Below are 12,305 nucleotides of genomic sequence, written 5' to 3' on the forward strand. Positions count from 1 at the left end.
AGAGGGGTCATACAACTCAGTAACCACCAAAGGGACCCTGTTCATGCTGGCTTCAGAGATGGTTGGAGCTGCACCTCTGCAGATAGAGCTGTGGTAGAGCAGAGTCCTCCTCTCTGCAGTTCTCTGAAAGGGGATTCAAGTAAGTGGGGATTGGTCTCTTCTCCCTAGCAGGAGGTTTAGGACATTAGGAACAATTTCTTCGTTGAAAGAGTGGTCAGACATTGAAACAGGCTGCCCAGGGAAATGGTGGAGGAGCTGTTTAAGAAAGGTGTGGATGTGGCACTTGGGGACATGGTTTAACGACCATGCTGGTTGGACTTGATGATCTTAGAGGTCTTTTGCAACCCAAACAATTGTATGAGTCTATGATTCTTCCTCCTGCTCAAGAGGCAGCGCAGAGAGAAGGAGCCTCCTGGGCTGGAGGAGGCTGGGCTGAAGGCAGTGAAGGGCAAGGTGCTAATCCCCTGCGGACAGCCCCGTCCTCGGCAGGAGCCGGGTGACACCACGCAGGGCTGGGTGACGAGCAGGGCTCAGTCCTACCAAGCGCATCCCCCGCGGGGAGGCTACGGGCCCGGGGAGGGGAGGAGTGGTAGTGGAGGGAGGAAGTCTCCGACGGCGGCGGCAGCCGCTCCCGCGGGGCTCTGTCGGGACAACGGGGCAGGGATACCCGAAGCCTGCCCCCCCTCCCCGCCGCCCCCCCGGGTCCCTAAGCCGCTCGGTGAACCGGTGGGAGCGGGAGCCGGAGGGGACTCCGCTTTAGGTAGCTGAGCTGTGCTTGGGGAGGGGCTGAGCCGGAGCTCCCATGCACCGGGCTGCCGGGGCATGGGGAACGGCAGCGCCGGCAGCGCTCCGGGCAACGGTACCGGGCTGCCACCGCCGCCTCCAACGCCGCCCCCGGGGGGTCACAACGTGGCCGCCCTGGTACTGGGCATCGTCCTCATCCTGCTCATCGTGGCGGGCAACGGACTGGTCTGTCTCAGCGTCTGCACCGAGCGGGCTCTGAAGACCACCACCAACTACTTCATCGTCAGCCTGGCTGTTGCCGACCTGCTGCTCGCCCTCCTCGTCCTGCCCCTCTACGTCTACTCCGAGGTGAGGCTGCTAGCGGGAGGCGCTTGGGAGATGGGCCCCGGGGATTGTGCACTGTGTGCCCGGGAACGCCGAAAGTTACCAGGCGGCAGGGGTGGGGCCGGCAAGACACCAGGTGTCGGTGGTTAAAGCGCCTCTCCGGCTTCGTTCCACACTTTCGGTTAACACCTGTTGACTCTGCTCCCCGGCTCCAGCCCTCCCGGCAGCCTCTGCCCAGCCGCTGTGCCCCGGCCACAGTCCTCTGGTTGGCCCCTGCCCAGCTCCTGTCGCCCCGGGCAGCCCCTGCCCAGCCGCTGCCCCACGGCTCCATCCTCCCAGGCAGCCCCCGCCTAGCCCCTGCCTCCCATCTCCAGCCTCCCGGCATCAGCAAACGGTCAGGAAGGGACGGAGAGCCCCTGTGCTGTGCTCCGGTGCAAGGTAAGCAGTTGGTTGGTAAGGGAGATCTTCGGCCATGAAAAGAGGTTTCCGTGTCCAGTTGAGTGGGGGAAGCTGTCTTTGTGGGGAGCTGTTCTGAGAGCTGTGTATGGGAGATGTTAGGTTGTGGTTAGACTTGATGATCTTAAGGTCTTTTCCAACCAGGCAGTTCTATGATTCGGTCACCTTATATCGAGGTAGCTTTGGTGGGCTTGAGGCAGGGCTTCTCGTGGTAGGTTCTCTGGTTCTTCCAGGCCTGGCCCTGCCTGTGATGACAGTGGTCATGGAGAGCCACCTTGGGGAACTTTGGAGCAGGTTCTGGTCACCTCCAAGACTGTGGCAGCTGAGGGAAAGGAAAACAGGAGCTCCCTGATGCTGAAGGGTTTGGCATCTCTGCTTCTGTAAAAGGGAGGTGAATGTTTCTTGTCGGGGGATTGATGCTGGCTGTAGATGTGGTGGGGGAATCTCTTGGGCTAGGGTGAGGAGGCTCAGCAGAGCCTGCCCATTAGTAACAGCCACTGGCTCTTGTCTTGCTCTAGCAGAGGAAAGCACCCACAGGCCAAACCAACAGGTTTATTGCATCTGTCCTTGGATAGCTGCTAGTGTGGAAGCAAGGGGTCCTCCTCTTCTTCCCAGAGGTGGGGACAGCCAGGATGCAGCCTTGTGCCCAGTGAACAGCCCCAGCTAACCTGGGACTGGGAAGGTCTGGACTAACCTTGTGTTTTCTGGTAGCCAGGTGGTTTGTAAGGTAGTGGCTTAAATGCTTCCTCAGGGAGCAAAAAGGGCTGTCCCCAGGGTGTTCCCATCGTGGAGGGCTAGCACAGGAGCACACCAGCAGTGTCCAGGCCTTAGTACTTTCTCCCCTCTCCCATGTCAGGGCTGCTGCTCAGCACCTCGCTGGGATGGACATGTACTTAAGCAAGGAAGGCTGTGGATTAGAGCTTAGGATGTTTTTAGCTTCTCTACCTGGTCCTAGGATTTTGCAGGACATTGTGACAGAGGTGTTCTACAGGGACAGGCTCAGCTGGGGACCCCTGAGAACAAAACAGCAGTTAAGAACAGAAGCATTAGATTATCTTCTCTCATTCCATCACACTAACAGGACCCTCTGCCCCACCCCTCCCTGTGCTATGTGAGTTCTGGACAGCAGCAAAAATTTGTTCCCAGAAAAGGTTCTCAGGCATTGGCCAAGGCTGCCCAGGGAGGTGGTGGAGTGACTGTCCCTGCAGGTGTTTAAAGCCTTGTAGATGTGGTGCTTGGGGATATGGCTTAGTGGTGGACTTGCTGCAGTAGGGTTAATGGTTGGACTCAAGGACCTTGAAGTGGGTTCATTTTTGCCTCCCTAACTCAGTTTTGGTGGTCACAAAATGTCTTTCTCGTTCTTCCCAGCTACTGCATGCTAAGTGGAATTCTTTCCTTGGTCTCCCTCTTGTCTCTCCGTGCCTCCAGCTCCTGATTTAGTGGGCAGACACACATCAGCATGGTTTCTCTTAGTCTGGAGGCTTGTGTTTTGCTGGCACAAGTAAAATGCAGGTTAACATATTCTGGAGTACCTCTGAAGATGCTTCTGACTGGGGATGGGCACTGTGGGGCTTTCCTAAACTTGGGGTGCTCAGGCAGCAACTTCTCAGCCCTTATCAGCTATAAAACCTGGGCTGTCCAGCCTGTGACTCCTCCGTGGAGATGCTTTGTGTGGTCCCTCTTGTACTTCTTGGGGTCTTGCTGGTGAGGGTACAGCAAAGGGCCACAGAGATGCTGAGGGGCCTGGAACATCTCTGTGATGAGGAAAGACTGAGAGGATTGGTGCTTTTTAGCCTGGACAAGAGCAGCCTGAGTGGGGATCTGATCAATGCTGATCAGTACTTCAAGGGTGGGTGTCAGAGGAATGGGATCAGGCTGTGTTCAGTGGTGCCCAGGAACAGGGCAAGGGGTAAAAGGCACAAACTTGGACATAGGAAGCTCTATCTGAGCATGAGGAGGAGTGGAGAGGACTGCCCAGAGAGGTGGTGGAATCTCTATCTCTGGAGATATGTCAAGCCCACCTGAACTGGTTCCTGTGTGACCTTCTCTAGGTGATCCTGCCTTGGCAGAGGGGTTGGACTCTGTGGTCTCCAGAGGTCCCTTCCTTGAAGTAAAGTGAAAGCTGCCACTGGGTCCGTGCCAGGGGACTGGATTTTTGGGTTGGGTTGTGTTATAGGCTGGATGTTAGGAGGAAGTTGTTGGCAGAGAGAGTGATTGCCATTGGAATGGGCTGCCCAGGGAGGTGGTGGAGTCACCGTCCCCGGAGGTGTTCAGGAAAAGCCTGGATGAAGCACTCAGTGCCATGGTCTGGTCTCTGTAGTGTTTGGTGTGCATCGTTCTGTTCTTCAGGCTGTATCTCTCCTTGTTAATTTGTCCTGCTGCATTTCCCTTCTCCAGCAGCCCAAGTTAATACTTGCGACCTTGATGAGAGGCAGGGTTAAAACTGAGCTTGGGAAGCTGAGCTGCCGTGCATCCAAACGGTGCTGGCCTTAGTTAGTTCTGATGGTGTGACCAAGAAGCACCCTCTGCTGAGCAGTAAACCTACCTGAGTGTCTTCACAAGCACCTCTTCTGCACAGGTCTCTCCTTAATCTACTCCTGAGCCGTGGCAGGCCCTGATCCAGGAAGCTGCTGGCAGGAGCTGGGTGAGGCATGGTTACATAAACATCTTTGCTACAGAGATGTCTGTAAGTGATTATGAAAAAGGGGAAAGGGCTTTAGCAGAGCCACGTGTTGCCCCAGCTCCTTCCACAGGGCAGGGAAGGTGAGGGTGCTGAGCAGGCACTTGGTCCTCGGAGCGACAGACGGAGCAGCCAGCGCCAGCGTCAGGAGCTGGTTTGTGCTGCTCTGCATAAGACTTGCCAGGTGTCAGTGTCCCACCAGTGGCAGAATTAGACAGAGGCTGGACTTGATCTTAAAGGGCTTTTCCAACCAGACCAATTCCATGAGTCTACAAAAGAGCTCTTCTGCAGCATGTCCTGTGCCTGTGAGGCAGCTCCTTTGGTGAGAGACCTCACCTCTGCTCTCCAGACCTCTTGTGACTCTCTCCTTTTACAGGTGTATTTGAGATGTCCCTTCTGGCATCTTACAGCTGTGGTGGAAGTAGATGTTCCTCTGGGCTGACTGGTGGCTGAGCCACAGGGTCTCTTCACAAACCTGGGGAGGTGACACAGGCAGCAGTTACAAAGCAGTGCCCAGGGGCTTCTTTTCAGTGACTGATAATGGGGGGCAGGAGTTCTGGGAGTTTGTTCCTTCATTATGTTCCAGACTTGTCTGTCCTTTCTGAAAAACCTTCACTTCAATGATTTAAGTCAAGAAAGGATGCTAGAGCAGGTGTCCCACGCCCCTCTCCTCCTCCTTCCCTTGCAGGCTGCATGGTGGCTTCTGGAAAAGGCAGCAGTCACCACAGCTCACCAAAAAAAGGTCCAGAGGGCATTTGGCCAGATCCCTGGCTCTGATAGTGGACTTTGCCCACTTGCAAGGATTATTTCTCTTCTGATTGGTGTCATAACCTTCTCAGCAGGCCCTTAGGATTAGCACGTTGAGTCTCTCCACGCTATACGCTTGAGGCAGGTCCTCAGTGAGGGTGGGCAGGTGCTTCAGCTGGGCATCTCCCAACTCACTCCCAGGCTGCTGCTGAGTATCTTATTTGAGATGCCACCCCCACCTAAGGCTGAAGGATCATTTTGTGCACTCTGCTTCTTGGTGAGCCTCTTTGCAGGGCTGTCAGGAGTGGCCAGCACAGAAGCATGTGGCAGGACTGAGACAAAAGCTGTCAGCACAGGACATAAGACAGCAGCCTTTGGCCCTGTCCTGCCCCCAGGAGCACTGGTAGGGCAAGAGTTTTTCTGGCATCAGGACTGCCTGCAAGAATGCAGATCTTTTTTCTTACAAATCATCTGTGTTTGGGAATGGGGATATCAGAATGACCAGATGAGGTCAGCAGCCTGCCAGGATGTTCAAGAAGTCAGGTCTGTCTCCTGCCACCAACCATCCTGTAAAGCTTTTCCATAACTGCTTTCTAAGAAGCATTTGGAGTTGTTCCTTTGCAGGTAGGGGCTGGTCCAGAGCTTAAGTGGTGTTTGTGGTGAGATCTTGGTGTCTTGTAAGAGACCTCAGTGGCTGCACTGGGATTTACTGGTGTACAAACCCTCAGCCTGCTGCTAGGACACGGCTGCAAGAGGGCTTTGGGTGGTGGTCACCATCCCCTTCCTTCCTCTAAACCCCCATGTCTGTCTTGCAGTGATGAGTCCAAATCCTGGGGTCAGGTTTGGGCTCCTCACTCCAAGAAGGACATTGAAGGGCTTGTCCATAGAAGGACAATGAAGCTGCTGAAGGGTCTAGAGGCCAGATCTGGTGAGGAGCATCTGAGGAACCTGGGGTTGTTCAGCCAGGAGAAAAGGAGGGTGAGGGGAGAACTTCTGTCTCCCTGCAACTCCCTGAAAGGAGGCTGGAGCCAGGTGGAGGTTGTAACAAGTGTCAGGATTGAATATTAGGAAAACTTTCTGTCCTGCAAGGGTGGTCAGGCATTGCAACAAGTTGCCCAGGGAGGTGTTGGAGTCCCCATTCCTGGAGGTGTTCCAGAAACATGTGGCCATGGCACTTTGGGGCATGGCTTAGTGGCCATGGTGGTCTTAGGTTGATGCTTTGCCTCAATGAAGTATTTCCACTCCACACAATTCTGTCTGCCGCAAAGCACTGAGCCACTGCCAGAGTGTGACCCTCTCTGACCAGTTTTCCATCTTCTTCCAAGAAGCAATGCCTGTAGGTTTCCAGTGTGATGGTTCCTGTGCCCATCTTCATCCACTTAAGGTTCAGCCTGTGTCCTTACCACAGCTGTGCAGAGCCTGCCACCACCTTTAGAAAGGTCCCAGAAAGTGGGCTGGCTGGTGGGGTGACATTTGCAGCTCTGTTTTACTTCATTCATGGAGCCAGCTGGCCTGTGGAACATCCTGAGCATCTTCTTGGCATCAGCACCAGAGATCCCATGTCTCCAGAGGGAAACAGGGGGCCTGGTGCTGGAAAAGGGAATGCAAAGAGCTGAGGAAAGTGGAGTTGGCTCTGCAGCACTTCTTAAAGGCAGCCTGAGCTGGTTGTGATCCCTAAAGCTTTACACTCACTACCTTGATGGGCTAATCTTCTGCAACCTCCTCTGATTAGTGACCACTTACCCACATGACCCAGCAAAGCTACCTGCTGATCTAATCCAGAGTCACTCACCCGTCAGAGGTCTTGGCACAGAGACTGCTCCCCTGCCTGGTCTCTTCTCCCTAGTATCAGGTAATAGAACAAGAGGAAATGTCCTGAAATCGTGCCAGGGGAGGGTCAGGTTGGGCATGAGGAACAATCTCTTTGCTGCAAGAGTGGTCAGGCACTGGTACAGGCTGCCCAGGGAGGTGGTGGAGTCACCATACCTGGGGTGTTCAAGAAAGGTGTGGACATGGCACTTTGGGGCCATGGTGGTGTTTGGTTTCCAGCTGGACTTGACGATCTGAGAGGGCTTTTCCAACCCCAACAATTCATGACCTGTAGAATATTAATGTCCCTGTATTAATGACATCTGTTATTTATTACAGATCTCCTGTGCAGACTCTGTATCATTTTGCACATCAGTGTTCTGTATCATACGTAAGGAAGGGTTTCATTACTCCTGACTTCTCCTGGTGCTCCTCAAGCTTTCCATTCCACTCCCCTTACCCAGCAGCAGCAAGGTCACAGCCCAGCTGAGCCACCATTTCTGGTCCACAGCCAAGGCTGCTAAACCCCAGAGCTATTGGCATTTTCTGACTGTTTAGGTGGCTCTGGGGATTATTTGGGATGCAGGAGCATGGAGGCTTTCCTGGCTGATCCCTTTTGGGTAGCCAGGTCAACACTGCCATGTTATGCAGCGCAGAGACAAAGGTCTGTTGATGTCACAGGCTCACAGGATGTCAGGTCTTGGAAGGGACCCAAAGAGACCATCAAGCCCAACCCCTCTGCCAGAGCAGGACTCTACAATCTAGCTCAGATCACACAGGAACACATCCAGACAGGCCTGGAAAGGCTGCAGAGAAGGAGACTCCACAACCTCTCTGGGGAGCTTGTGCCAGGGCTCTGTGCCCCTTACACTAAAGAAGTTCCCTCCTTTGCTGCAGCTTCCATCCTTTGCTCCTTGTCCTCTTGCTGGCAACACTGCTGCTTTTCCCTGAGCCTCTGCAGGTGTAGAGAGAGAAGAGATTGTCCCTGCCTCACTTGAACATGGCCCCAAGGGGCTGGTCTGGCACTGAGTGTGAGGGAAGGAGGCAGCTGTATAACACCAGCACCTCCCCACATCAGCGGTGACCAGGACATCAGGCATGACAATGGCAGAGGAGCTCTGTGCTCATGGAGCTCTGTGCTTTGTCTCTCCTTGAAGAGTCTCTGGCAACACTGCACAGCCAGTGCCTGGTCCTGCCATCACTGGGGAGGTTTTGGGGTGGTGGATCCAGGGGGTTTGAGCCTGCTGACTGCCACTACACTAACACAGAGCAGTGTCCTGCATCTCTTCTCTTGCCCACTGTGACTTGCTTGGCAGTGGTAGAGGTCCTTGGGCTCCATTCTCTAGCCAGGCCAGGACCATGGATCCCTAAGCAGGCTGTGAGCTCTGAGGTGGGGTGATCTCTGCTTTGCTGGAGCATGAAGATGGTGCTTCTGGGGCAACGGGTCCTTGTCTGGAGGACAACACAAGTGGCCAAGGCACCCCAGCACAGTCTTCATCTGCTGACCCTGGGTATCTTTCCAGTTCCAGGGAGGTGTGTGGTCCCTCAGCACAGTGCTGTGCGATGCCCTGATGACCATGGACGTGATGCTGTGCACAGCCTCCATCTTCAACCTGTGTGCTATCAGCGTGGATCGGTGAGTGCCCTCCTGCTCCCCATGCCCTGGCATCGAGCTGCTTACACTGGCAGCCTTGCAAGGGCCTGTGCAGGGAGCCAGATGCTGCTGTACCCTAAGGAGGGTGTCCTGGCCCATCATGATTGAAAGAGTTGGGGTTGTTCAGCTTGGAGAGAAGAAGGCTCTGGGGAGGCCTTGGAATTGCATTTCAATATCTGTGGGACCTACAGAAAGGCTGGGCAGGGACTGTTGAGAGGGGTCTGTGGTGACAGGATGAGGGGCAGTGGTTGGAAACTAGAGCAAGGGAGAGTTAGGTTGGATATTGGGAGGAACTTCTTCACAGTGAGAGTAATGAGGCACTGGAACAGGTTGCCAGAGATGTGTTTGAGGTCCCATCCCTGGAAACATTCAAGGTCAAACTTGCTGGAGCCCTGAGCAACCTGCTCTAGTTGGAGATATGTCATGGTTTTTAAAGAGAGCTGACAGAAATTAAACTCTCAAATCAAACGGGAGAGAAAATCCAGAATTGTATTTAGAGAGAGAAATACAGTGACAGACATTACAAAGCAATCATCCCATCCATGGCAAACCCCCTTGGATTTTTCCCCATCCCCCAAAAAACTAAATCTACACTCCCCAGTGCTCCAGTCCTCCCCCCAACACCTCTGCCATCCAAGAGGCCTACTGCTTACGTGTTCTTCCTGATAGGTTGGCTCCCCACAAACACACAGGGCAGGAGGAGGAGGAAAGGAGATCGAACTGACCTTGTTGTGAGTCTATAAAGAGATAGCAGAACTGTGGGATTGAACAACAATCTTCTAGTGCCCAGAACTTTATTTTAACCCTATAGCCTCAACCTGGGACAAGATGTCCTTGCTAAGCACAGGGATTTGGACAAGATGACCTTAGAGGGGCTCTTCAAATGCATTCTGTGATCACCACCTCTGTGTCCCATCACTACCCTTGTCGTGGCCAAGCTGAAAGCACACTTACGTGACGAGGGCAGAGCTGTCCCTTTGGATGCTCCCCTGGTAGGAGGGTGCTGGCAGTAGCCCAGAGCCAGGCTCTGGAAGTCAGTTAAGGGGAGGGGAGAGACAGTGGGAAGCAGCTTTGGGACCACTTGCTTCCCTACTAGGACTGACTGCCCCTGGGGCCTGTGTTGGCAGCTTCATTGCCGTTTCAATCCCGCTGAACTACAACCGGCGCCAGATCGACCTGCGGCAGATGATCCTGCTCTCCACCACCTGGATCTTCGCCTTCGCCGTAGCTTCCCCAGTCATCTTCGGCCTCAACAATGTCCCAGACCGGGACCCCACCTTGTGTCAGCTGGAGGATGACAACTACATTGTCTACTCCTCCATCTGCTCCTTCTTCATCCCCTGCCCGGTCATGCTGGTGCTGTACTGTGCCATGTTCCGAGGACTCAAGCGCTGGGAGGAAGCGCGGAAGGCCAAGCTGAGGGGCAGCATCTATGGGGTCAATAGGAAGCTCTACCACCCCAGCAGCTTCATTGAGAGGGAGCAGAGTGGGCTGGAGCCAGGGCAGTGCAGCCCCTACACCAGCTCTGCCCACCCCATGGACTATGTGATGCACAATGGGATCCAGACTCTCTCCTACCCCCACCTCAAGTACCCCCACCCAGGACACGGTCGGAAGCGGGCCAAGATCAACGGCAGGGAGCAGAAGGCCATGCGGGTCCTGCCAGTCGTGGTCGGTGAGTGGTGGCTGGGGAAGGGTGAGACACAGCCTGGGTTGTCCTACAGCAGGGCTCAGCCTAGCAGGACCTGCTTGGCCCTGGTGAAGCAAACACACACTTTGTGGACTCCAAGGTGTCACATTGAGAACCGGACCTTCTCCTTGCTGGAGGAGGTGAGGGTGGGGAAAAAAGTCACCTCCCAGGGCCACTTCTCTGGTCCTTCTCCCTCTCCTTTGTGTGAGAACTTGTTTGGACATCTCCCCTCTCCGTGTTCCTGAGAAGCAGCCTGGCTGTGGCTTGAGACCTGCCATACTTACCTCTTACAGGGAGGATGTAGATGCTGAACATCTCAGTGTCCCTCTGAGCCACTCAAACACCCCCTGCTTGGGGAAGGCCCTTGAGGGTTGGACAAGATGACCTTTGTGGGTCTCTTGCAACCTGATGCATTCTGAGATCTGTGTAGAGGGTTTATATTCCAGCCTTTTCTTCAAGCTAAATCTCATTCTCTCCCCAGTGAGCCCAAATTGATCCACACCTCAGACCTCCTCTGAGTACTGAGGATGAGAGAAGTGTTCCTACACCTTCTGTCCCAGGCCTCAGCACATCTGCTGCTGTCTGAGCTCTTTCCACCCTCCTCTGGCCCAGGCTCTGCTTGTTCAATTAAACTCTTGGTAACACATTACTCTCTCCTTTTGGATGTCCTTCTGGCAGGTGCTTTCCTCTTCTGCTGGACACCTTTTTTTGTGGTCCACATCACCAGGGCTGTCTGCAAGTCCTGCAGCATCCCCACCCAAGTCACCAGCATTGTCACCTGGCTGGGCTATGTCAACAGCGCTCTCAACCCCATCATCTACACTGTCTTCAACGCCGAGTTCAGGAACTTCTTCCGCAGAGTCTTGCACCTCTTCTGCTGAGCCCACCCCAGCTGGTGGACAGGAGGAACCACCAGGATGGCTTTTGTATAGTCCATTAAAAATCTATTTCTGCCTAAGCTCTGCTGTCTTTGTCAGGGAGGAGGCAAGGAGATGGCAGCTGAAAGATGCTTGTCCCCACCTCTTTGTAACCTGGAGTTACGGGTGAGTACCAAGGGGCACATTTTGTAGTCACAGAAGGGGTTGGGTTGGAAGGGACTTTAAAGATCATCCAGTTCCAACTCCCCTGCCACGGGCAGGGACACTTCCCATTACCTCAGATTGCTGTCTAGTCTGGCCTTGAACATCTCTAGTGAGGGAGCATCCACAACCTCCCTGGGCAACCTGTTCCAGTGTCTCCTGACCCTGTCAAGAATTTCTTCCTCATCTCCAGTCTAAATCTGCTCTCCTGAAGCTTCAATCCATCCCCTCTTGTCATCTTGGATGCATCTTTTCACTCCTCACTGCAGAAGGCTGGAGCTGCCAGCTGGTGCTTGGCCTAGGGGCAAGAGAGATCAGTGGGGATGGTCCTTAGAACAGCTCCTGCTTTGAGTGTAGTTGTTTGGTCTGCTTTTGGCTGTCCCTAAGCAAAGCAAAACACCCACCCAAAGGCACAGTGATGCTGCTGTGACTTCTCCACAATCTCTTACCTGCCAGGAGCAACTTCAGCCCTTGCAGAGGAAAGAATCCTTCCTATGTTTTGGTGACCCTAAGCATGCAGGACACGGCAAGTGGCCAGAGGGAGCAGCTGATGCTGCTCTAGGAGGCTGAATCCTAGACCATACAGTGGGTTGGACTGGAAGGGACTTTAAAGATCATCCAGTTCCAACTCCCTGCCATGGGCAGGGACACCTCTCACTAGACCAGGCTGCTCAAGGCCTCATCCAACTTGATATTGAAAGAGGAGAAAATGCTAATTGCCCAACCCAGCCATCTTCTGGAGTAACATTTTCTGTGTGGAGCTGTTGCTTTCCAAGAGGTAATTTTGTTTGGTTAGAAATTGAAGGAAGAAAGTCCTGCAGGGAGGCCTGGAGCTGTGCTTTGCCCAAACAGTGACAATTGCTCCATCAAGTTACCACTAACAAATAACCACTTTCAGTTCCTCCAAGGATTATGGAGCAGGTTTCTGAGAGGTGGAGCTCATCACAGCTACCAGGACTCTGATGAGGATCACCCTGAGAGCTTTCATCGTGGATGAGTCATACCTAGGATTTTTTTGGGGAAGTTGTCTCACTCTCTCCAATTTGTTTTGGCCAGTAAAGCCCAAATACTGATGGTGACCAAGGCTCAGCTTTGCTCAGTCACAAGCAGCATGAAAAGAGG

At 53.9% G+C, this 12,305-nt stretch overlaps 1 protein-coding gene across 3 annotated transcripts in view; it reads left to right on the top strand.

Annotated features, from left to right (window-relative positions):
- The window catches only part of DRD4 (dopamine receptor D4), a 40,721-nt gene extending 29,659 nt beyond the window's left edge, over positions 1–11,062 (top strand). For 2 of the 3 annotated variants that reach the window (XM_064163270.1, XM_064163271.1), the window contains 4 exons: positions 981–1,092; positions 8,284–8,396; positions 9,542–10,089; positions 10,783–11,062. In XM_064163270.1, the coding sequence (XP_064019340.1) occupies positions 981–1,092; positions 8,284–8,396; positions 9,542–10,089; positions 10,783–10,985 (976 nt within the window). In that variant the 3' untranslated portion in view covers positions 10,986–11,062. Of the gene's footprint in view, positions 1–102; positions 1,093–8,283; positions 8,397–9,541; positions 10,090–10,782 lie in introns of those variants that run through there. The other variant, XM_064163269.1, reaches the window with a different exon arrangement.
- Positions 11,063–12,305: the final 1,243 nt, after the last annotated feature.

Source organism: Pogoniulus pusillus, chromosome 24, assembly GCF_015220805.1.
Source record: "Pogoniulus pusillus isolate bPogPus1 chromosome 24, bPogPus1.pri, whole genome shotgun sequence".
Lineage (NCBI taxonomy): Eukaryota > Metazoa > Chordata > Aves > Piciformes > Lybiidae > Pogoniulus > Pogoniulus pusillus.